This window comes from Ceratotherium simum, chromosome 10, assembly GCF_057802395.1.
Source record: "Ceratotherium simum simum isolate JZ-2026a chromosome 10, ASM5780239v1, whole genome shotgun sequence".
NCBI lineage: Eukaryota > Metazoa > Chordata > Mammalia > Perissodactyla > Rhinocerotidae > Ceratotherium > Ceratotherium simum.
In genome coordinates, this window is record NC_141909.1 from 697,386 (window position 1) to 723,413 (window position 26,028).

Below are 26,028 nucleotides of genomic sequence, written 5' to 3' on the forward strand. Positions count from 1 at the left end.
GTTACAATTTAGAAATGAATAAAACCAACACTATTTTTTAAAAATAAGCACAAGTTTACTTCATTTCTCCCTGAGTTACGTCAGACTAGATAGAATTTTATCTTGAAGTGTCTTAATTTATATTGCTGCCATCCATAATCCACTCCTGCACTCCACAATTACACCCAACACGTCTGACCTCTACCCCAAGCCTTTTGGTTGAATTGTCAGGCTCCTAATGCCAATATTTATAGGAAAACTCCGCTTAAAGTTCCCCCAAGAGGAATCTTTATAAGGATCAGATCTTCACTGTGTGGTTTTCTAAACTATTATGGGCCCATAATAACCAAAATACACTCTCAAAATTCAAAGTTAGAATTTAGCCTTTGCAAACAGCACTGCATTAACGCAGTCTCTTGGAGAATAGCTTATTAATACACAAATCATCTTAATTATAAAAAGATGGGCCTGGGCCGGCTCCGTGGCTTAGCGGTTAAGTGCGCGCGCTCTGATGCTGGCGGCCCAGGTTCGGATCCCGGGAGCGCCCTGAGGCACCACTTCTCCGTCCAACGTGAGGCCGAGTCCCACGTACAGCAACTAGAAGGATGTGAACCTATGACATACAACTATCTACTGGGGCTTTGGGGGGAAAAAACTGAATAAATAAAATCTTTAAAAAAATAAATAAATAAATAAAAAATAAAAAGATGGGCGAGGATAAGTTCAACATAAAAATCTAATTAAAAAGACAGATTTTTAATAAATTTCAATTATACTCTGATCATAAGTGACCTTTATTAGAGAATGCATATTCTTGTGACTCAAACCAAATATTTTAAAAGAATGATATACCTAATAAAAATTGAAATGAAAGTATTTATTTAAAATTGTTATAATAAAAAGCAAACAGACATTTAGAAGATATTTGTCTCATTTTAGAAAACATTGGCTTTAAGGATTAAGAGTAACTTTCCAAACTCATTGCCAGAATTAAATTTTCACATCACAGAAATGTTTAATAACAAATATTGACCAACAGATTACAACACTAAAGTTGTACAACAAATAAAAAAGCTTTCTTTTTTCTTTACCAAAAAATCTGAACTGATGAAGTAACAATAGAAAGTTAACATTGATTTCAGAAAAAAAGGCACATCCAGGCAAAATAGTCAAGGCGATCTGCAGACCAAGCACTACACCTATACCGTGCATGACAAACGAACACGATAAGTTACTCTGGAGATCCTAAAACGTGGCAGTAAGAGTTTGTAAAGCCGGGCAAATATGAAGACACCCCCTTTCATGGAGTGTTCTGTTCCCGATGTAGAAGGCTCACAGGAATGTGCGATTATACAACTGTCCCAAATGTGTGCTTTCCACACACAGCAGTCGCTATTCATCCTGGTGCCCTCAGAGACTGGACCGTCTCTCAGGTCGCAGCAAACACTTTGTAATGGCAGCCCTCCACAGCACCGGGGCCAGTAAGAGGCTGAGCGTGGTGACACTCAGGATGAGGAGGTACACCTGCAACAGGTAAAACTGAGCGTCATCTCAGTATTATTAGGTGCACCTGCAGCACGTAAAGCTGGGGGTGCTCACTCTCAGGACGAGGAGGTGCACCTGCGGCAGGTAAGGCTGGGGGTGCTCACTCTCAGGACGAGGAGGTGCACCTGCGGCAGGTAAGGCTGGGGGTGCTCACTCTCAGGACGAGCAGGTGCACCTGCGGCAGGTAAGGCTGGGGGTGCTCACTCTCAGGACTAGGAGGTGCACCTGTGGCAGGTAAGGCTGGGGGTGCTCACTCTCAGGACGAGGAGGTGCACCTGCGGCAGGTAAGGCTGGGGGTGCTCACTCTCAGGACGAGGAGGTGCACCTGCGGCAGGTAAGGCTGGGGGTGCTCACTCTCAGGACGAGGAGGTGCACCTGCGGCAGGTAAGGCTGGGGGTGCTCACTCTCAGGACGAGGAGGTGCACCTGCGGCAGGTAAGGCTGGGGGTGCTCACTCTCAGGACGAGGAGGTGCACCTGCGAACCACAAGTGCGCTATTTTCTCTTAGAGACCACCCCCCCATCCAACCAGAAGTGCACGGACACTTGGATGTGAGGAGACTGAGATTTGACCGTTGATGGAGACTGTCATCAGGTGGACGCACCGTGGGTCCACACGCTGGAGTCTGTGCAGCCTGAGGGTCTCCCCTTGGAGTGCACTAGGCCCTTGGACTGACGCTCAGGGTCCCTTACAGTGAGGGTGCAGCCTCCGGGCATGTCTCAGATGGAGACAGTGCACAAATTCACTCTTTAACCATCGTTTCTGGTGCTCTTTAACATCAAGACTCATCCTGTCTTCCTCACACTTAGGGACACGAGGAGACTACCACTTAATGTTGAATGTTTACCAGCGTTTCACATGTGCCAATAGGAACTTTTATATCCATTTGGCCCAAATTCAGTAGGCAGCAGATGTGCAGAGATGGCTCTAGTGCAACATTGTGACTGAGGGAAGGTCACTGCCAGGTGGGGGCAGTCGGAAGGCCCCCCCACTGTGGTCCCTGCAGGGGCAGCAGGCTGAGAGTGAGAGGCAAACCTCTGCCCTGGTGTCAAGGATCAGGCCCAACAAAGTCAAATGAGCTCCCGCAGACATCCCAAAGGGCAAGGGACAAACTTAGATTGTTGGAGACGGCTGAAGGTCAAAAATAATTCTAAATAGAAATTACTACTCAGGAACTTGTGTGTCTACACATCCACAACTTAAAAGCACCCCAAAGTTAACTGTTTCCAAGTTGAGAAACACAGGAAGAGCTGATTTCCACAGCCTGCGAGGCTACACAGAAAGTGCACAGTTTTCCGGCCCCAACACACGAGACTTCCTAGTGAACCAACAGTTCATAAGCTGGAGTTCAGATTTCTACACTATCACCCACAACTCTATCCACTTGATGACAACAGAAGACCTCCACCCTCCTTCTTCTGAAACAGTAGTGCTCTCCTTTGGTTATAAATGCCTTTCCTATCACAGCATCAACTTGTCCCTGCATCATCCAGTTCCCCAGCCCTGAAAGAAGAGTCAGGTTTCAAATAGCGTGAACTCCATCAGGGAGCCACAGACTGTGGCATAGTCACCCCTGGTGGGGAGCCTTTCTGTCACTTTACAGCCACCCACACCCCACAGCGGAGCATAAAACCTCCTTACCAAATCTAAAGTGACAACCGTGGGTCATCAAAGGATAGCCACCAAATTCTAACTCATAGCCAGTTTACAAAAGGCAAAGAATAAAGCAAAAAAGGGAAATGAACAAAACTAGAGAGGAAAGCTGAGTTAAGTGCAAAACGGCAGGTGGACACAGACGTGAACTCACACAACCGCACACACACAACTGTGCACACACAGCTGCACACGCACAACTGCACAGACACAACTGTGCACACACAGCTGCACATGCACAACCGCACACACACAACTGCACACACAGCTGCACACACACAACCGCACGTGCACGCACAACCACGCACACACAGCTGCACACGCACAACCACGCACACACAGCTGCACATGCACAACTGCACACACACCACTGTGCACACACAGCCGCATGCACACACAACTGCACACACAGCTGTATACACACAACTGCACACACAGCCGCATGCACACACAACTGCACACAGCTGCACACGCACAATTGCACACAGCTGCACACACAGAACCGCACACACGACTACACATGCACAATTGCACACACACAGCTGCACACACACAACTGTACACATGACTACACATGCACAACTGCACACACAGCTGCATACACACAACTGCACACACGACTACACATGCACAACTGCACACACACACAATTCTACACAGGCACACACCCCCACTACAGAGGCACAGAGAAAGCCCAACCCAGAAGGAACAGACCAGAGATCAAGAGGAAGAAGGCGGATGAGGATGGGGGGGAGGGGGGAGGGGAAGGTTGACCTTTCAGGCACCACGCTGAGGGCTTAGGGCTGTGTGCACGCTGTGTTTGGGGCTGTGCACACACAACCAGTGGGCCTGGAGCGGAGAGAACACAATTGGCGTTTAATACTGTGGTGGGGGAGAGGCATCAGAAAAGCCCCCAACTTTCATATATATTTTCATGCAGCAAAAACTTTCCCATACTTTGTATATAGGAAACTTTGCCATTTGTATTAAGGTTTTAATTCCAACTACTTAAAATGTGGAGACACAGTGTCTTCAGAAGCACCTCTGACAATGCTAACTCACCTTACAAGTAGGCAAATACTGCAATGTGTTTTGTGGGGAAAAACCCAACAGGTACTTTCACAGGATAACATTCTCTCTTGTGCTTTTATTCATTCATTCATTTATTAATTTATTTTGGTGAGAAAGACTGGCCCTGAGCTAACATCTATCGCCAATCTCCCTCTATTTTGTATGCAGGTCGAGTCACACAGGTCTGTGCCTGGGATCCAAACCCACGAAGCCCAGGCCACCAAAGCGGAGCGAGCCGCTGCACTTACACCAGGGCTGGCCCCCTCTCTTGTGCCTTTTAAATGGTTTCTAACTGGAACTAAGAACCAAGTTGCAGTGATGTCCCCCACAGATATGGTCCCGGAAGGACGGGGGGCTCAGGGCCTGGCCCACGGCTAGGGAAGGGCATACTGGGTTTGTGCAGAGGCGCACCTCCAGGTTTCTGAGCCACTAGCGATGTGAAAGCTGGCAGTTGAGGTTTAAAAATCAGTTTTCTTCTTTTCACAAGAAATATCAGAGCAACTTAATTACAATTGTTGCAGAAGAGAATGGTAACAGTTCGAGCAGTATTAACTAGTGACTTTCACCTAAAAACTCCACGTCCTGTGAGGAGAAAGCGCGGCCCTGTCTCTGTGTCCACGAGACAAACGCCTTGACCCCGGCACCTGCTGTGGGTGGACGGGGCCTGGACCAGCTGCTCACTCCCCTGGCCACGGCCTGCGGGCGGGATGCTGGCACAGCGGCGTGAGGCATGACCCACGGGACAGCAGCAGAGCGCCCGCCAGACCGCGACACGCACAGAAAGTGGGGGACTCACCTCCCGAGAAATGATGCCCGCTCTGCGCGCTCTGCTCCCCAGGACGAAGGAGAACTCGCTGACCTGGGCCAGCCCTGCAGCCACGATCCACTTGATGTACTGGCTGGTCTTCGGCAGGAGCAGAGACAAGACCAGGGCTGCCAGAACAAACTGGGAGAGCGGGGTGACTCTTCACCGGGGCCTGACAGCCCATCCCCCAGAAAACAGCAGGAGAACTGCGGGGACAGCCCTCGAGTGACACCCGGGGACGTGCACAGAGGGCCCGACGTAGGAGGCACCAAAGGAACACAAAGTGTCTGAAATGAAACCTCAGACACCACGGCAGAAGCCAGGGCTCAGGGTCACTAGCAGAAAACAAGGCTTTTTCCCTAAAACTAAATTCACAGCATTAAATATTAGGTAGCATTCAAGAGAGAAATTTTATTTTTAATAAGAGAGAAATGTCTCTCTCTCATGTAAACAAAATCCGGAGGTGAGCAGCCTGGGGCTGGGGGCCGGCTCGATGCCCGTCCAGGATTCTGCATCCTTCAGGAAGAAATATCATAAGTCAGTTCTTATGGTCCACAAAGCCAGACAGCTACTGAACAGGTAATCGCCCCTGGAATTACACGTTAACACAGGCCACCCAGTGATTTGTGGCCACAGAGAAGAGACAGCGGCACGACCCTCCGCGGCCTCACAAGGGCGGGCGTCTGCGCTGCCTTAGACTCAGGAGGAATGCTGGGCAGGGACCTCACTGCAGGAGCCAGAGAGCTGCTTCTCCGGGCCCAGCTTTTTAACTCTCCACCTGAAACGCACTCAACTCTGAGACAAAGAAAGGAAAACAAACCCAAACCGCCCGGCGCTAACCCAAACCTGTCCGTGGCTGTGCCAAGTGCTCACAGACTGCGCCCATCAGCGGCAGTCCGGGGGTTCGCAGACTCAGCATGGCTACGGGGAGGGGTGACACCCAGAGGAGGTTACGTGAGCCGTGTGACTCGTGAAACCAAACCAGCATGAAGCTGACCAGTGCGCGGGGTACCTTCATGATCACCACCGACAGGGTGAGCACCATCAGCACGGTGAGCTCATACGCCACGAAGGTGGGGAACACGTGCAGGCCTGTGGGGAGAGGACACACGTCAGTGTGGGGCCGCGCAGCCAGCCCCCCAAGCCGTCGACCTCTCGAAGTTCCTCCTACTGCTGCAGGGAAGGAGGATCCTGCCGGGCGTCACCTAAGTGCTCGCCCAGGCGCTTGCTGCCCGCGGCTCCTGAGCCACTGGCTCTGGGGACAGCTGCCGGAGCACGACACACGACACGGTGACACATGACCGCAAACAGCGACTAACTCTGATCTTCCGGAAAATACTCTGACCAAGAAGCACATGGCTCCTGGAGCCTGGAAACAAGGAAGAGCAGCCACAGGAGAGGAGGCTGACCGTCCACACCTCAGGCCGGGAGCTCGCCAGCAGTCGCATTCACAGGCCGGGAGCTGCCAGTGTTCCTTCTCCTCTTCTGTTTGCCTCACATTTTGACAAACAGCAGAGCGTTTTCTCCTGCTGCTCCCAGTGGGACCTCGGGGCCAAAGGGTGGGTGGGGGCGGCGAGGGGTGCTGACTTGCCTCCCTCTCTCGTCCAGCCAGGCCGGCCATCCAGCCCTTGGGGGATGCACTGCCACCTGGAACCTGCTATCATATGGCACTTGGACTGTAACGTGTCAGGGCAGATGTGTCCCCTCAGCCACTGTTTTACTACGAAACACAAACGTAAGAAGCCGCCTTTCCTCCCAAGACAGTTTCCTCTTCCCACAAATTCAAAGGTGGCTCCTTCACACAACTGGGTGCTGAGCTGGGATCCTGTAGCGAGCGCCTGCCCACAACCTCCCGGTCTCTCTCCTGTTTCTCGCCGCACCCCTCAGCCCCGTCTCGGCTCCTTCCTGTACGTCTGTCTTCCCGGGGTCCACCTCGGCTGCCTACCCAAGCCCGGACCTTCTCTGAACCCCACAACCTGTCTGGCGCACATCTCTGGGTGAACCACTGGCCTCCCGCCAACCCAGCCCCCGGCACAACCCTGCCCCAAGGCACCTCTTCTCTTGGGTCCCCGGTCCTGTGACAGCAGCCCAGTTTTCACGTGCCGGAACTGACACCTAAAGCCTTCCTCCCTCCCCACATCCAGCCATTTGCCAAGTCCTCAATCCCCTCCAGTCCTCCTGCAACTACAGGTCCAGACCCCCTTTGACTATATCTGTGTTTCTCAAACTTTTCACACTGCCACCCATAGAATCAAGTTACCGACGTTATGACCGATGCCCACACATCCCCAGCTAAAACAAGTTCACAAAGCACGCTTGGCACAGAGGGATATGTCCTCACCCACCCATCTCACCCAGAGACCCTGAGTGGAGTTCATGTGCATGGGTAGGCTGCGGCCGGTGTCTGGGGGAGCAGTGGCCTCTGGCACTCCAGAGCTCCCTGCCCACCTGGTTTCCTGCCAGGCACACTGCCAGCAGAACTCTCTTTCCTGCACAGATCTGGTTGTGTCACTGCCCTGCTTCAAAGCCCACAGCGGTCTGCCCTGTCCTGGGGACAAGCACCTGGCCTTCCTGCCTCGAGCTGGCGAATCGTTCCTCCTCAGGGCCTCGGCCTGGCCATTGGCCCAGAGAGGAGCTGGGTCTCCGCATCACGCCCTCCTGTCCTGAGCTGGACAGCTCTGTGGAGGGGCTGTGATCACGCGATCCCTCGCTGTCACAGCAGGCGCCTGGCCCAACCACGAGGGGGCCGTCAGCACACAGGCCAGACGACAGAGGCTGTCTGCTCTGAGGGTGGAGATGCCGCTCGTCGTGCGACCTCCGCGCAGTGAGCAGAGCACCGCGCACAGGGCCATGAGGACACCGCACTGACGGCAGCCAGTGCTCACGACATCAGCAGAGCGGAGATGGATCCGTGGATCCACGTCTCGGGGTCTCCACCCTCACGGCTCTGACAGGAGGAGCTGTTACATTTGTGTTACAGGTTTCTACCCGTGTCGGCTCACACTCACAACAAACACCGAGCGTTGTCTGGACAGCACCCTGGAACAGCGCAGGCTCTGGGCTAAGACCCCGGTCCACCTGACACAGCGTGGACACTGGCGCACCTCCTCGCCTCCCTCTGCCTCAGTTTTCTCATCGTGGATGTGGATCTGTGGACGAGTGAACAAGACCTGACATGGGGCAGGCACCTGGCACACGTCTGTGTGAACAAACGGAGCTCTCACGGTCACTGTACACACGCACCAGGCCCAGGGCACAAGTGAGCAAGGACCCAGGGCTGCAGGGGACACGTGGTGCTCCCTCCAGGGCACCTCCAGGGAGGGGAGCCGGCAGCATCTGCTCTGAAGTCCTCGCCGCGTCCTGGGGAGGCGCTGTGAGGAGGGGCGTGAAAGCCTGGTGAAAACTTCATAAAAGGAAAGACCCCACTATTGGCATTGCTCACAAAAGGGGAAGGGACTGGGAGCTGGTCTAGAGCAAGGCGTTGGCAGCCACGTGGGCTCTGTCGCCCCCACTCCACCTGTGCTGGAGCCACCAGGACCGAGCGGTCCCCAAAGTCATGTGCTGAGGCCGGAACCCCGGTGTGACTGTATTTGGAGATGGGGCTTTCGGGGGTAATTACGGTGAAACAAGGTCACAGGGGGGAGCTCTGATCCGATGGGACAGGCGTCCATGTAAGAGGAGGAAGAGACACCAGAGCTTGCTCCCCTCTTGCCCCCCTCCCCCCTCCCCCCTGTCTCTCTCCCCCCTCCCCCTCTCTCTCCCCCCGTCCCCCCTTTCTCTCTCCCCTCTCCCCTTCTCTCTCCCCCTCCCCTCTCTCTCCCCCCGCCCCCTTTCTCTCTCCCCCTCTCCCCCTCCCCTCTCCCCTCTCTCTCCCCTCTCCCTCCTTCTCTCTCCCTGCCTCTCTCCCCCTCCCCTCTCTCCCCCTCTCCCCCTCCCCTCTCCCCCCTCCCTCCCCGTCTCACCCCCTTTCTCTCTCCCCCTTCTCTCTCCACCTCCCTCGCCCCCACCTGCCCCATTCCTCCCCTCACTCCCCCTCACTCACCCTCTCGCCCCCTCCCCTTCCCTCCTCTCACCCCCTCGCCCCTTCCCCCCCTTTCTCTCTCCCTCCCCCTTCCTGCCCTTCGCTCCCCCTCTCTCTCCCTCTTCTGTCTGCACGCACTCCAAACTCCAAGAAAGCCAGCCGAGAAAGCCCGTGTGAGGAGGCATTGAGAAGGATCTGGGCCCTCGTCTGCCGTGCCCTGGTCTAGCGGGAAGAACACGGGGTAGAAATCCGCACTGCCGCGCGCTGTCCAAGTGAACCCAGGACCCTCACCGATCTCTGAGGGTCAGGGTGCACATCTCGGAGATGAGGCAGGTCGCAATGTGCACCTTGCACGGTGGCGTGAGGAGTCATCTCCCAGCCCCGTCTCCTGCCCCCACACTCTGCTAGGCGCCCACAACTTTATGCCAGCGGCTCTGCCTTCTGCGCAGAAACCCTCCCTCCTTCGATCGGGGCCTATGAACTGCCCTTTGTCATTCACGCCATTCAAAGGCCATCTCTGCTCAGGAGCACAGCCCGAACCCCTCGCTGCACCCACCTGCTGGTGCTGGTGACCCCAGGACTCAGTCTTCCCACCCGGAGCCAATGTGGCTCCGGGGCCCTGGACGCAGCTGCTGCTTCAGCCATCTTGTGTTTCCCGCAGGGCCCGGCTCAGGCAGGAGGGCAACAACACGGGGCACCCCACCCATCCACGTACGCCTCACTGAGGCCTAAGTATGCAGAAAAGGAAAGGTGTCTTCTTAAACAGGTGCCAGTTACTTGTTGCTTAGCACCCCGGAACGAGCGGTTGTGTCCCTGACAGTCAGAGAATGAAAACCCAACCACACAGAGGACTCTCGCCGGCAGGAGCTGACTGCAGCCTCTCGGGACACGGCGTGCACACACCCACGCAGAAGCACAACCGGTGCTATTCTAGCCACGCTCCGCACCACGATGTGTCGGTCAGCAACGGGCCGCAGAGACGATGGTGGTCCCGCAAAGTCAGGACCACGGAGCCTGAAGGTGTCGTAGACTGAACCATCTGGGTATGCCAGTGCACTCTGTGATGTTCGCACAATGACATCGCCCAACGACGCACTTCCAGGATGTGTCCCCGTCGCTGAGCAACGTGTGACTATTAGAAAGCATGGTTCTCAACGGGTCAAGCATCCTAATTTGAGTAATAGTAAAGCAAATATGCCCGTTTTAAAATTCCATATTTATGGAATTTTAGTTTTTTAACAAGTGCACCTTCCTTGAAGCCCTGGCAGGCAGGACACAGAGTGACAGACACTAGTCGGGGTGACCTAGGGCCTGGAACGCAGGACTGGAATGCAGCGAGAACAAGATTATGATCTAATCAATTTATCAGACCCTGTCTGGAGAAGAACTGACAGGAAAGAAGTGAGTCACTGACCAGAGATGGAAGGTCAAGGAATCAGGATTGTCAGAGCTTATATAGCATCTTGAGGGGGGTTACCAGCAGTGGAGGCTGGGGTGAAGGAGAAGAGGGGGGCAGAAAAGAGGGGGTCAAGGAGCGAGGATGAGGGGAAAAGGGGAGAGAGAGACAGAGACAGAGAGGGAGAGGGAGAGAGATGGTGACAGAGAGGGAGAGAGAGACAGGGAGAGAGGGAGAGACAGAGAGAGAGATGGTGACAGAGAGGGAGAGAGAGACAGGGAGAGAGGGAGAGACAGAGAGAGAGATGGTGACAGAGAGGGAGGGGAGGCAGGGAGAGACAGAGAGAGATGGTGACAGACAGGGAGGGGGAGGCAGGGAGAGACAGAGAGAGATGGTGACAGACAGGGAGGGGGAGGCAGGGAGAGAGGGAGAGACAGAGAGAGAGATGGTGACAGACAGGGAGGGGGAGGCAGGGAGAGAGGGAGAGACAGAGAGAGAGGAGGGAGAGGGAGAGAGGATGACGAGGGGAGAAGGGGGCAGGGAGGAAGACTTGGGTCCCCGAGAGGGGCTCTGGGAGGGACAAAGGATGCAGACGCTAAAGCAGCTGTGACCACTGTCTCCATCCACCTCAGGTTGAGTGCGACCCCCTACTCTGTGCTACTCTGTCAGGGCCCTTCCACTTCCACGGAATGTTCTCAAAGTCTCACTGGGACACACGAGCACAGACCACCTGAGCTTTTGGGGCAGTGAGAAGTGGGCTGCGACATGCAGGCCGTGTGTCTGTTGCCGCCCGCTCCTCTCCAGGACTGGCCACTCGAGACCCTGACGAAGGGGAATTCCCAGAGCAGCACGTCTTGACACGGTCAGTTTAATTTTTTTGTATCAAAATTAATATTTCTTCCCTTATTTTCCATTTGGACACACTGACTTTAAGATGTGTCTTGACATGAGTGCAGCCATGTGTGGCCATTCCATTGACCTACAGCCACCAGCACACAAAGAACTATAAAGCTGCTTTCTGTGTGGTGGGAACTGGCCTTTCTCCCACGGAGAGAGTTGCAATTTGTAACATTTTAAGGTCCTTTGGGCATGGTAGCCTGGGGCAGACTGGCCATCTGTGCCGGGCTGGGACGATAACCAGGGAAAACAATGCACATACACAACTGCCGGGCTGGGACGATAGCCAGGAGGCTCACTGATGACCTGTACGTACGCCACTGATGACCATTTGTGCATGGGAACACTGAATGCTTGCTCTGTAAACTCTGTAACTGCTTATATAAACTGCTGGAAACAGAGGCCTGGTGCGAGTTCCACCTGTGGAGGGGACACCCGGCCCAGGAACTCTGATGATGGGATTCCCACCCGGCCTTGTCAATTGAAGGGACTCTCCCCGGCAGTGGGGCGTGGATGTTGTGAGTAACTGATCTGATGTGTTCTCTTTTCGGTCAACCTAGTGTTTCTCTTTCTGGTTGATTCGTGTCATTTCCCTTCAGCCGATGTGGATGTTTTCCCTTTCCAGTCGAGCTGATGTTCTTCCCTCTCATTATTTGACCTATTTGGATCCGTTTGCAGACTGTCGCCTTTACTCTCCTCTATATAATAAAATATACCTTCAGTCCATTTGTTTGGAGTGGAAAGTTTCTTTTACGTCTCCAATCGAATCCCCGAACCTCTCATAACAAAGTGCTAACCTTGGGAGCACCCACGACTTTCCCTGCGGAGCCCCGAGGGAGCACTGTACTCCCGAGGGCAGGTGCCCACCTACGTGCACCTGAGCGCTGACGGAGCAGCACTGGTCCAGAGTCCGGGGTCACGACAGAACTCTCTCTGTGAAAACCGATGAGCTGAACCCAAAAGTTATGTGGACACTGGAAAGACCACGAACACGCGAGACGACCCGACGGAGGAGGAAGTCGGCACCACGCTGCCGGATGCCAGCGCAGGAGGGCAGCCTGGCACGTGTGCGTGCCCCCTAGCTCAGATTTTCCCCGGCTTAATAAGATTTCTCCTCAGACGCTAATGTTTATGGAACTGTTGTCACCGTATAGACTAGAAATACAGACACACACATAAACAGATTACGGAAGCAATCTGCAAGCGTTTGGCACGCACAACTGCACACAGCACGTGAAGAAGAGAGGTTAAGTTACCTATGGACGTGAAGAAAATGATAGCCAGGAAGTCTCGGATGGGCTCCACATAAGCCACAATCTCCTCGGTGACTGTGTGGCCCTGGGAAGAGATGAGCGCTCCAGCCAGGAAGCAGCCCAGCTCCATGGAGACATCCAATAGCTCTGTGACCTGGGAAGAAGGAAGGACACATGTCACACACACGCAGAGCCACCAGTCACCACTGCCTCCTGTCACCCAAAGACAGCCTCCTGGACCCGGCAGAACAAATACACGTACACACCCCTCCACGGACACACATACACACACTGGTGTCCCTGTGGCGTTTCATTCCCACAGTCGATCTGTTTTAATGCAGCCTCACAAACGGCATTTTCCCAAAGGGCTTAAGGGTATGTATGAAAAGAGCTCAGCAGCTTTAACTCACTACATTAACACTGACGGGGAGCACAACACCTGTGCACGAAACAAAAACTACTAATACGTTTCCAAATACTTTAACAATCATTAAAATGAAAAGACAAAGAACTGATCACGAACTTTCAGTGAACGGATTACAAACCAGATTATACAAACAACACTGGTATTTTGGGAATTACCGTTAACATGAAGAAGATGAAAGCCGAGATTCCTAAGACAAGGACTTCTTTGCTCCCTTTGCTTTCCACATGAAGCTTCCGATAATACGGCCCCACGAGATACGTCTTTATGACGACACATAAGAGAAAAACAGCAGCTAGCGAAAACAGAATCTGACCCATCAGAACCAGTATGTGCAGTATTTCCATGACAATGCTAGGAAAGAAAAAGAGAGACGTGTTATTTCACCTCCGAAACATATTTCTCTAAAACCCAACAAAATGATCTTTCACTCTTTTTTTTTTGCTGGGAAAGATTCGCCCTGAGCTAACATCTGTTGCCAATCTTCCTCTCTCTTTTTTTTTCCTCCCCAAAGCCCCAGTACACAGTTATATATTCTACTTGTATGTTCTTCTAGTTCTTCTATGCGAGCCTCACCACACCATGGTAAGTGACAGACGGGTGGTGTGGTTCTGCGCCCGGGAACTGAATCCAGGCCGCCAAAGCAGAGCACACTGAACTTTAACCACCAGACCATCAGGGCTGGCTCCTTTCACTCTTTTTTAACATGTTACAAAATAAGTTACCCAAATCACACAGATGTTTATTTCTAAATATTAAAATAAAACCCTATCAATCATATTAATCTCAGAAATTAAGTTATCTGAATCAAATACAGAAGCTGATTGTTTTGCAATCCAACCTTTGGAGCAAATACATTTTATAGGAGGTAATGACTCTTGACTGACAGCTTATATATCTCAGTCAATGACAGATAATAAAGTTCTTCATCAGGAATTAACTCCCATCTGAAATTCTTCGTAAGACGATAGTCACTCTGCGATATTACACAGCAGGCTTACCACTGGAAGCACGACTAAAGAATTCCAGCAACCTTCAGCAAAATATTCCCTTATCCCAAGCCAGAACTCTGAATTTTATGTCTATTATTTAGTAATGGAGAAAAGGACTTTGTACTAAGCTCTTGTTAGAACATGCTACTGAGATCGCAGAATATTCTCAAGATCTCAGACTAAAGACTTCCACAAGAAAGGCACTATTGCACATCTGTAGTATTGGCAATAATATACATACTTTTTAAACTTAGCTCTCCACCATATTTAGGACACCATTCAGTCAAAAATTCTGATTTAAAAGTTCTTGATGGAAGAATTCATATCTGATTCCTAAGAGATCACCACTGCAGTCAGGCTTCAAACAGCGGCCCAGGCACAAACCTCAAGCTGCGCCTGGTCACTCAGGGGAACGAGACAGGGCTGGGCTTGAAGCAAAGTCGCTGTGGAAGACACCACGTCGGCTATGGAGGGGAGAGCCAGCGTGAGGATCAGGGTCTGCAGGCCGGGGAGGAACGGAAACGTGCTTGCTGCGACAGAATCAAGAAGGCTGGGTCTCCCTCAAATTCCTGATGGTCTCCACAGCCCAGCAGCTGGCTCTGAACTAATCGCTCAGCCCACACACCGACGAATCACAAGTGCTCTGCCACCAAAGTTCCCTGAACCCGGCCCTTGCGTCCAGTGCCAGGGCACCCCTTCCCTAGGTGCCATCATCTCCTGCACAACTCCACAACCTCCTACCCGACCTCCTTCACACTCCAGAGGCCAAACCACACGCTGGATGTCTACAGCCCCCGTGACCTTCAGAGGAGCTGCACCTTCCCTCTCCCTCACCCACAAAGCAGCCCACGCCAGCCTCTGCCTCCAACAGGCCAGGCTCCCTGCAGCTGCAGGCCCTGTGTGCTGGGCCCCCTTGGCCGGATGCTCCGTCCCCACCCCAGGTTCCCCCCGACTGGCTCAGCTGTGTCCTTCACATTTCAGCCTCAAAGTCAACTACTCAGAGGCCTGGCCAATCTGAAGTGGTCATCCGTCCTTTGCCAGCTGGCCACCCCGCTGCAGCTGTAGCTCTCTGCACAGCACTCACCTATGCTAGACACTTCCTTGATGTCCATCTACTTACTCACCATCCCTTCATGATCTTTCCCCAACACTGCGGGAGTCCCTGAGAGCAGGCCACCCTCCCCTGTGCGCAGCACGCTACAGGTGACCTAGGGCAGTCCTGATTTGTTTAGTGATAAAGAGATCGCAGCCACTTAAGACTTGCACCTCTCATGATGATCCTGACAGTAGCCCCACGAGACACATGCTGTCAGCATCCCCATCTTACAGACCAGAAGCGACCGCTCCAGGTCCCGTGCCAGGCGTCTGGCTCCAGGGCCTGTGATCCTGGTCACTACCCACGCTCTCCACAATCACCATGCCCAGGCTTGCGTTCAGGTCTGCCTCCCAACTGTCTACTAAACGCAGCGTGATGAGGATAACACAGTCCAAGAGCTCAAAAAGGGACAAAAAGCCAAAGTCACGTACAACTCCATTCTCTTTAAAGACAACACTGAAGTTTCTACTGGCTTGAGTTCACTTGTATGCCCACACACACATCCTGTTCTTCATTTACATGATTGTAATATACATTACAATATATACACCTTCTTATAATATATTTCTAGTCTCTCTATTCATTTTCTTCTTTATGTAGTTGAAATAATATTGTATATAATTTTTAACAGCTTTATTGAGATATAATTTTCATTCCATACAATTCACTCATTTAAAGTACACAATTCGATGGTTTCTAGTATATCACAAAGTTGTGCAACCATGACCACAATCAACTGTAGAATATATTTAGCACCCCAAAAAGAAACTCCTACCCATGAGCACTCACTCTCCATTCCTCTCTCCCCCAGCCCCGGGCAACCACAACCTGCTTTCCATCTCTTCGAATTTGCCTATTCTGGACATTTCACATAAATGGAATCATACAATATGTGGCCTTCTCTGTCTGACTTATTTCATTTAGCACAACGTCTTCAAAGTTCATCCATGTTGTAGCTTGCGCCAGGACTTCGTCCATTTTTCTGGCGGAATAATAGTCCACCATGTGGTGGTCACAGCACATCTGATTTATCCATTCATTAGCTAATGGACATTTGAGTTGTTTCCATTTTTTTAGCTATGACCAATGCTGCCATGAACACTCATGCATAAGCTTTTTTTTTATTGTGGCAAAATATTCATAACATAAAATTTACCACTTTAACCACTTCAAAGTGTACAGGCACACCTCATCTTACTGCACGGCACTTTATTGAGCTTCGCAGGTATTGTGTTTTTTGTTTTTACAAGACCCTCCACCAGCAAAAAAAATATGACTTGCTGAAGGCACAGAAGATGGTTAGCATTTTTTAGCAATAAAGTATTTTTTAATTGAGGTACGTACATTGGTTTTTTACACATAACGCTATTGCACACTTAACAGACTACAGTATAGTGTAAACATAACTTTTATACGCACTGGGAAACCAAAAACTTCGTGTGATGGACTTTATTGTGATATCTGCTTCATGGCGATGGTCTGGAACGAGCCACACCATCTCCAAGGTGTGCCCGTATAATCGTGGCATTAAGGACATCAGTGTTGTGCCAGCATCACACCCACCCACAGGTCCTGACGTGGACAGATGTTTCATTTCTCTTGGGTAAATGCCTTGGGGTGGAATAGCTGAGTCATATGGTAACTCTATGTTTAACCTTTTGAGAAATATTGCACATGAATTTGACTCTGTTTTTTACAGTTTAACATAATATAGAGCATTTTTTCTTTATCATTGAAACTCTTGGTAAACATGACACTTCATGACTAAATTGGACCATATCAATTGGATCGATACCTGTACTGGATTAATTTTTTTTTTTAATTGGGACAATAAAGAAGTTTTTTAAAGCTTTCTGACTGAGACAACGTCTATAACTGACAGGAAAGTCTGGTGACATGAAGGTCACACGTGCTTTTCCAGGGCCTGCTTCCTGTTTGCTAGAGAGAGTCTGACTTTCACAAGTAATAATTTATTGTACTTAATAGAACTCAAATGATTTTCAGCTGAAGTTACAAGTCTTCCTCTTGCTGCCTACATTTCTGTTCAGTTACTTATCTTGAAAATCAGTAGCCAGAAGGAGCAAGAACTGACTCTGATTTTGAGTTGTGTGTGACTAAAAGTGTTGCTTTTCTGATAGTTAAAAAAATTTTGATCAAAGGAAAACGACAACCCAAAGGACCTGTCGATAAGCTAAGTGTAACAGTTACGTAGTGCAGGGCCCGGGCCGCATGCTTTACGGGATCTCCTGCACGCCTCACACAGCCCACCAGGCAGGCACTATGTCCACACGGTCCCATTTTACAGGTGAGCAAACTGAAGCCCAGAGAGGTTCAGCGAGTCGCCAACGCTTGAAGGCTGGTGAACGGCAGAGCCCCCGGAGGCCGTGCCCCAGGGCCTGAGCCTTACTTAACCTCTGGAAATCTCAGCCCAAAAGCTATTTGTTCCTTCTACTTTCCCTGCCAGCAGAGCTCTCTGAGAGCAGAGAAGAGATCTTCATCATTCTGGATTGCTGAAACTTCATATAACATCTGGCAAGAGGTAAATGCTAAAAAATACAAAACACTTCCACCCTCCCGTCTGCAAGGAAGCAGGTCTGTCACTCCACTTGGGCGGGCCTGCCAGGAAGATGGACGCACGCACCCACCCAGCCCTTACACCACAGCACCACAGGGGACTGCTTGTTTTTAAAAAACGATTAATAGGATCTAGAGACTCATAATATACAAAATGTCCAGGATACAACTGAAAATCACTCATCACACCAAGAATTGGGGAAAACCGCAACTCGAGTGAGGAAAGAGAATCAACAGCCTCCAACATCAGGACGAATCATTGTTAGAATCCCCTGATGAAGATTTTAAGGCAGCCATCATAAAAATGATTCAACAGCAATTAAAAATTCTCTTGAAACAAATGAAAAAATAGAATATCTCAGGAAAGAAATAGAAGTTATGAAAAGAAGAACCAAATGGAAATTATACGACTAAACAACATAATAACCAAAATAAAAATCTCACTGGATAGGCTAAATAGCAGAGTGGAGAGGACAGAGGACAGAATCAACGAACTTGAGGACAGATCGATAGAATTCACCCAGTCTGAACAAGAGAAAGAAAACAGACTGAAGAAAAGGAGAGTCTCAGAGACCGGTGGGACAGTCCCAAAAGAGCAAACAGTTGTATCACTGGAGTCCCAGAAGGAGAGAGCAAGAGGGTCTGAAAACGTATTTGAGGAAATAATGGTGAAATTCCTAAATTGGGCAAGGACATAAACCTACAGATTTAGGAAGCTGAGGGAACACTAAATACGATAAACCCAAAGAGTGTTATGGATTGTACGTTTGTGTCCCCCCAAATTCATATATGGAGGCCCCAATATGCTGGTATCAGGAGGTGAGGCTTTTGGGGTGACGAGGTTTAGATGAGGTCATGAGGGTGGAGCCCCCACAATGGGACTGGTGCCCTTCTAAGAAGAGACCAGAGGGCCTGTGTGCTCTCCCTCCCTCCATCTGAGGACGCAATGAGAAGACAGCTGTCTGGAAGACGACTCCCACCAGGAACCAAATGGCCGGCACCCCAATCTTGGACTTCCAGCCTCCAGAACCGTGAGAAATAAATGTCTGTCTAAACAACACCCGGTCTGTGGTGGTCTGTTATGGCCGCCTGAACTGACTAAGACACCAAGACCATCATAATTAAATTTCTGAAAAGTAAAAACAAAGAAAAAGTTTTGAAAGCAGCCAGAGAGAAACCGCTCATCGTTTATGGAGAAGCACAAGTTTGAATGGCAGCCGAATTCTCGCTGAAGCCACCACAGGCCAGAGAGAAGCGGCACAACGTCTTCAAGTGTTGGAAGAGAAGGACTGTCAACGGCCACATCTACGTCCAGTGACAACGTCCTTCAGGAACAAAGGGCTGCAGGACAACTAAGAGACTCTGTCACAGCAGCAGACTAACCGTGAAGGAATGACCAAACAGGGTCCGCAAGTAGGAAGGGAACTATAACAGAAGAAATCTTGAACCTGAGAAAGAAAATAAGAACATCAGAATGGGTAAAACTAGTAAATATAATAGATAGTCCTTCCCATGAGTTTTAAAAATCTTATTTGATTATTGAAGCAAAGTTTATAAAACCATCTGATGTGGTGCTCAATACAAGTAGAGAAAATACAACAATTATATTTAAAAAGTGGGGAGAGGAAAGGGACCTAAATGGAAATTAGATTCAAAAATACTATAAATAAATCAAGATGGAATCCTTAAAAATATGCAGGTAGCCAACAGAGAAGTAAGAAAAATGAAAAAGAGGAAAAGAAACAGAGAAACAAAAAAACACAAATAACAAAATGAGAGACTTAGTCCTAACATATCAATATTTACCTTAAAAGTAAATGGTCTCAATACAGCAATCAAAAGACAGAGATTATTCATCACATCCAGTCCCTGTGAATCCACAACCCTTGGACCTGCCCCGGGGACCACTTACATCATGGAATTAGGACAAAGTGATGTTCCAAGCCATTGGCTGAACTGGAAGAAACAACTTTTACAGGCTGCAATTCCACCTTATAAGTAGAAAGTGAATGAAATAAAGGATCCTTCTAAGGATTAAAAAAAAAAGATTGGCTGAGTGGATTAAAAAACATCATCCAACAATATGTTGTCTACAAGAAACTCATTTCAAATACAACAGCATAAGTGGGTTGAAAGTGAAAATATGAAAAGATATACCATTGCAGATTTAACTTAAAAAAAGCAAGGAGCCAGCTGAGTGGTGTAGTGGTTAAGTTCTCGCACTCCACTTTGGCTGCCCGGGGTTTGCGGGTTTGGATCCCGGGTGTGGACCTACACACCACTTATCAAGCCATGCTGTGGCAGCGTCCCCCATACAAAATAGAGGAAGATGGGCATAGATGTTAGCTCAGGGACAATCTTCCTCACCAAAAAAAAAAAAAAAGCAAGAGTGCTATATATTAAATATCATATAAAATTAATTTGAGAGAAAGAAAAATTACTAGAAACAAAAAGAGTATTATGTAATGATAACTAATCCACCAGGAAGACAAAATGATCCTAAATGTGTATGCACCAAACAAGAGTCCCAAAATACATAAAGCAAAGCTAACAGAGCTAAAAGGAGAAATAGACACATAGGCAATTATAACTGGGGACTACAATACCATCTCCCTCAACAATTGATAGAACTACAGCAAGAGTACAGAAAAACTGAACAACACAATGAATGAACAGAATCTAATAGACATAAAATACTCCACTCAACAACAGCAGAATACATATTCTGTTTTCAAGTAACTTTGGAGCATTTACCAGATCATATCTGAGGCTGTAAGGCAACCTCAACAAATTTAAAAGAACTGAAATCATACAAAATATTTGTTCTTTGATCACAGTGGAATCAAACTAGAAATCAATAACAGACAGCAGGAAAATCTCCAAACACTTGGAAATTAAGCAATATACTTCTAAGCAATCCACAGGTCAAAGAGGAAGTATCAAAGGAAATTTTTAAAATTCATTGAACTGAATGAAAATAAAAATACAACATATCAAAATAAACGAGATGCAGCTAAGACAGTTACAGTAGAAAAAAGAAAGGTTTCAAATCAATGATCTAAGTTCACACCACAAGAACCTAGAAAAAAAAGAGGAAAATAAACCCAAAGCAAACAGAAGGAAAGAAATAGTAAGGGTAGAAACCAATGAAAGTGAAAACAGAAAAACAAAGAGATAAATCAATGAAACAAAGAGCTGGTTCTTTGAAAAGATTAATAAAATTGCCAAACCTCTAGAAAGATTGACAAAGAAAAACAGAGAGAAGATGCAATAAGTCACCAATATCAGGAATGAAATGGGATATCACTGCAGATCCTACAGACATCAAAAGGATAATAAAGGAATACTACAAACAACTCCACACACAAAAATTTACAGTGAAATAGAATGGACCAATTCCTCGAAAAACCAAACTACCACAACTCAACAATATGTAGATAATTTGCATAGCCCTATAACTATTAAGCAAATTGAATTCATAATTTAAGAAAACTCCCAAAAAAGAAATCTCAAGACCCAGATGGGTTCACTGGAGAATTCTACCAAACATTTAAGGAAGAATTAACAGCAATTTTATACAATGTTTTCCAGAAAATAGAAGAGGGAGGAACACTTCCCAAATCATTTTATGAACGTACTATTACCCTAATACCAAAACCAGACAAAGAGAGTACAAAAATAGAAAACTATACACCAATATCCCTCATGAACATAGACACAAAAATCCTCAACAAAATATTAGCAAATTGGATGCAGCAATGTATAAAAAGAATTATATACCATGACCAAGTGGGATTTACTCTAGGTATGCAAGGCTGGTCAAAAATTAATTCAAAAATCAATCAACGTAATCTACCATGCAAATCAGCTAAAGAAGAAAAACTATACGATCAAATCGATACCTGCAGAAAAAGCACTGACAACATCCATTCATGATAAAAATTCTCAGTAAACTAGGAATAGAAGAGAACTTCCTCAACTTGATAAAGAATATCTACAAAAAACCCAGCTAACATCACACTTAGTGGTAGAAGAACGAACTCTTTCCTGCTCAGGTCAGGAAGAAGGCAAGGATGCCCACTCACCCCACCTTATTCAACAAAGTACTGGAAATCCTAGCCAGTGCAATGAGGTGAGAGAAAAAAACAAAAGTCACACCGATTAGAAAGGAAGAAATAAAGTAAATGAGACAGATCTTAGCATTTCAAAGTGGTTCCAAAAAACATTTCAAAAAAGTCTTCTAATTTTTGGCGAATGGTATCATTACTGTAAGAGATGAAATAAATGTAGCCTCTGGAAATATTTAAACCACAATATTTATATGCATGTAGTAAATTTGCTTAAAACAAACTGAAGCTTATAGTCCTCACCCACAGGCAATTACCTTTAAATTTTATAGGACTCCCTATATTTTCCAAGTGTATTGATTTTCTGGCTGGTATTCTTATAATATATATTGTATATGCAATGCAACCTACAACTTTCTGGGTAAATTTATTTTTCCCATTTGGCTTCTCTCTCCATACGAACCTAGCAAGCGCAGTTTAGGTTTTGGTATTATTTTATTGGGAGAATGGAAAGAAGGATCAGGGGAAATGGAAACGATGATGACATCGACAAAGATAATCACCACAATGATTGTGCACGCGCATGCACACACACATACACACACACATGCATGTGCACACGCGTGCACACACACATACACACACCATCACTATGCTCCAGGCATTGTTCTGAGCACTTTTACATCTTAACTCACTTAATCCTAACTACGCTATTAGGTGAGTACCGACATTACCCTCACTTTATAGATGACAAAACCGAGGAAGAGTGGGGTGAAGTACCTCCCCCGAGATCGACAGAACTAGAGCTTGATCCGAGCAGTGTTACTCCAGTCTGTGCTCTTACGCCCGAGTATACGAGCTCTGAACATCTCTTCGGAAAAAGGTATTAAACGGTATTTTTATAAAGAAATGACTCAACGCTAGAAAATAGACTGTGTAATAAGGTGACATAGACACGTGCCTGGAGTAGGTGCTGGCTCCGGCCTGGATGAGCGTCGGCATGGCGGCTATGAACAAGCCCAGCTGCACGTCCTGCATGACCAGCATCCCGAGCAGCACCGCGCTGTAGTCAATGTCACCTGTGCGAGGAAACAGTCATTCAAGGCATGTGTTCACAGTGTTTCAGTATCCCAAGTCAAATACAGTCCTCGCGCATATTTCCAAAATAATTCAAATAATTTTGATACCTTAAATAAGAACACAGACTTTAAAATCTCTTTGAGAGCAAACACTGAAACATTTTAAAGATTAAAAAACTTTTTGTAAAGAAAATCTCCAGAATATTTTACTTCCACTAGTTCCTTGTTACTCATATAATTACGGGGAAATGTCACTGTGAAAAGAGGGCATGGCAAACAATACCACAGGCCGGGTAGTCATCCCAATTTCACTGTGACCCCAAACACAGGAAGCAGCCTCAGCGCCAAGCTTCATTCTCCCCGAAGCTACTCAAGAGAGACCTGGCCCCTCCCTTTCTGGTCACGTCTGCTGGCCAGAGCCTGGCTCTGGGTCACTTTCCCTCCAGCCCACCATCACCACCACACTGAATGTCCCTTCCCTTTGAGACAAACACAGATGTGGGAGAGAAATACTGGCCCTTTAGACGGACAGATCAGAGAAGCAGTAACAGGACTGGCTGAAGGGACCACACGAGTCCTCCGGAAAGAAGACAGGAAGTCAATGCATTTTTCGTGAATTTAACACTTTACACAGGCCTCCAAGTGTCTCCATTTTCAACCAACAGTTCTGGCTTTGGCTCTTTTAAAGGTGCTTCTAAACCCTAAATTGTCATATTCTCCCCTAAAATAAGCTTTTTTTGTCTTAAAAAAGGCTATTGGCAGTAACAGATATTTAAAGACCAATCTGATAGAGTAATCTTATATAAAAGAAGCAGAATGACCAAACCAAACAAAATCAAAATCTCTCATTACCAACAAAAATCTCACTTTGATTAGAAGTCAGGTAATCCTTTTAGGAGGCTTGTTTTACCTACAGTACAAAGTTAAATTTTTGGTAAATAAAATATCTTGGCTTAGAATTTTATTTTTTTTTTATTTATTTTTTTTTTTAAAGATTTTATTTATTCATTTTTTTCCCCCCAAAGCCCCAGTAGATAGTTGTATGTCATAGGTTCACATCCTTCTAGTTGCTGTACGTGGGACTCGGCCTCGGGTTGGACGGAGAAGTGGTGCCTTGGGGCGTGCCCGGGATCCGAACCTGGGCCGCCAGCATCAGAGCGCGCGCACTTAACCGCTAAGCCACGGAGCCGGCCCTTGGCTTAGAATTTTAAAACATTCCAAATGGATAATCACATGAGGTTGTTGTTGTCAGAGCCTTGTGTCTTTGAGGATTACATGATTTAACAGAGAGTGAAGAATAATTCCCTGACAACACACATCAGGGAGAGGAGGTCTCCCTGACGACTGCTGGCCTCCACTGCCGGCCTCCTGCCTGACCCCGCTCGCTCTCCCATGGAGAAGAGGGGGCGGCATCCAGGCCTGGGGGGTGCTCCTCTTCCCACACGAGGTCATGGGGAGGAAGTCTCTTGCAGGCCTGAGTTCCCAGGGCAGGCCCCAGGCAGGCCTCTGCAAGTCCCTGCTGCACGGGGCCGGCAGCCACTCTTACTGTGGGCTGAGTTATCCGAAGCCCACCAATGCCACACCCTCCACACCACCTCTCCTCAATCCAGCCTCCTGACTCCGTTTATCGCTCCACGGGCTCTGAGCACAGGCATGGAAGAGTGGAGCTCTTCACTGGACCCCTTTGAGGGTTTGGGCCCCGATATCTGATGTACTGGCTGGAAACCTTGAGAAGCAGAAAGGAGACTCTGGGCAACACCACCACCAACGCTCCTCACACTGACCAGTGAGGAGCATCACCCTCAACGCCTCCCCTGCGCTGCACACCCGTATCTGCAAGGACACAGCCCTGCGGGGTTCAAACCCTGTCCAGTCACGAAGGGCGAAGGGCACCTGGTGGTCTTCCCTGCGTTCCCCCAGACCCGGCAAGGGCCCGAGCCCTCGTGTCTGCCGTCACTCGGGTTTCCTCTCCTCATTATCCCGAGGACGTTTTGCCTGTTTTCCAGTCGGGTTTCCTTTTGTCTGGATTTACTGAAGTTCTTGAGTAAATATTACTCCCTCGCACATTTTATCTATCTAGCAAATGTCTCCTCCCAGTCGGTGGCTTACAAAAAATACCTTTTTAATGAAAGTTACAAAGTTTAATGTGTTCAGACTCATCAGTATTTTCTCTTTTGGATCCCATGTGGTACGTTTTAGGAAGTTCTCCCTACCCCACGGTCGTAAGGTTTCTCCCGTATTTTCCTCTCACGGCTCTAAAGTTTTGCTCTCCACGTTTAGGTGTTTCGTCCACGTAGAACAGACTCTGTGCACAGTTCAAGGTAGGCTCTAATTTTATTTCCACATGGATAACTAATTCTCACTCACTGAGCAGCCCACTTTCTCCCACTTCTCTGTAGCGCCTGGGCTGTCCAGTCTGCCCCCGGCCCCATCTCTGCGGGCAGCCCCACGCCGCCCGGAGTACTGTAACACCACAGACAGCGGGTCCGCTGTCTGGGGGAAGCACCTCACTTCACATTAATGCTGGCCATTCTTGGCATTTGTTCTCAAATAAACTTTAGGATTTGTTTGCCAAGTTTCATCAAAATCTCTGCCAGCCTTTTTATTGGGATAGCTGTGAGTTTATAAATTTGGGGAGAAATGACATCTTTTTGCATTGACTCTTTTCATCCATGAACATGGGCTCTCTCTTCAATAACATTTCGTAATTTTATCCTCAAAGGTCACACATCTTTTCAGAGATTTATTCCTAAGTACCTTTTATCTCTTGTGGCTAATATAAATCAAAGCTTTTTTTCCCCAAATTACATTTTCTAACTGTGCTGTTGGTATGTTACATTTTTAACATGCATGTTTAATTATAAATTTTCCTATCAAAGTCTAAATCCTTCAGTATGTCCACCCACCCCCCAAGCACCCCCTCAAACGACTCCTCTTATCTTCTTCCAGTCCAGAGTTTTAGCTCGGCCTTTAAAAAAAAAATGCAAAGAACTCCTTTTCTAGCAGGCCATAGTTAATTCAATTTGCCGACTTTAGGAACTCTCTTTCCGTGCTCCCCTGTCACATTCCACGCTCTCCTTTAACTGACATTTCTCCTCTCTCCGCCCATCCTGCTCTGGCGCTCTGCCGTGGGACCAGACGGGCGCTCAGTGCTCGGAAGTCTGAAGGCCTCATTGT

The 26,028-nt window shown here is 48.3% G+C and overlaps 1 protein-coding gene across 9 annotated transcripts in view; it reads right to left on the minus strand.

Moving 5' to 3' along the window:
• Positions 1-837: 837 nt before the first annotated feature.
• Positions 838-26,028, minus strand: part of SLC9D1 (solute carrier family 9 member D1) — a 47,151-nt gene continuing 21,960 nt past the window's right edge. For 5 of the 9 annotated variants that reach the window (XM_087435797.1, XM_087435801.1, XM_087435795.1 and 2 more), the window contains 6 exons: positions 22,734-22,851; positions 13,202-13,397; positions 12,623-12,773; positions 6,050-6,144; positions 5,044-5,193; positions 838-1,503 (listed from right to left, as the gene is read on the minus strand). In XM_087435797.1, the coding sequence (XP_087291923.1) occupies positions 1,390-1,503; positions 5,044-5,193; positions 6,050-6,144; positions 12,623-12,773; positions 13,202-13,397; positions 22,734-22,851 (824 nt within the window). In that variant the 3' untranslated portion in view covers positions 838-1,389. Of the gene's footprint in view, positions 1,504-5,043; positions 5,259-5,443; positions 5,569-6,049; positions 6,145-12,622; positions 12,774-13,201; positions 13,398-22,733; positions 22,852-26,028 lie in introns of those variants that run through there. The other 4 variants (XM_087435802.1, XM_004423187.3, XM_087435799.1 and 1 more) reach the window with 3 other exon arrangements.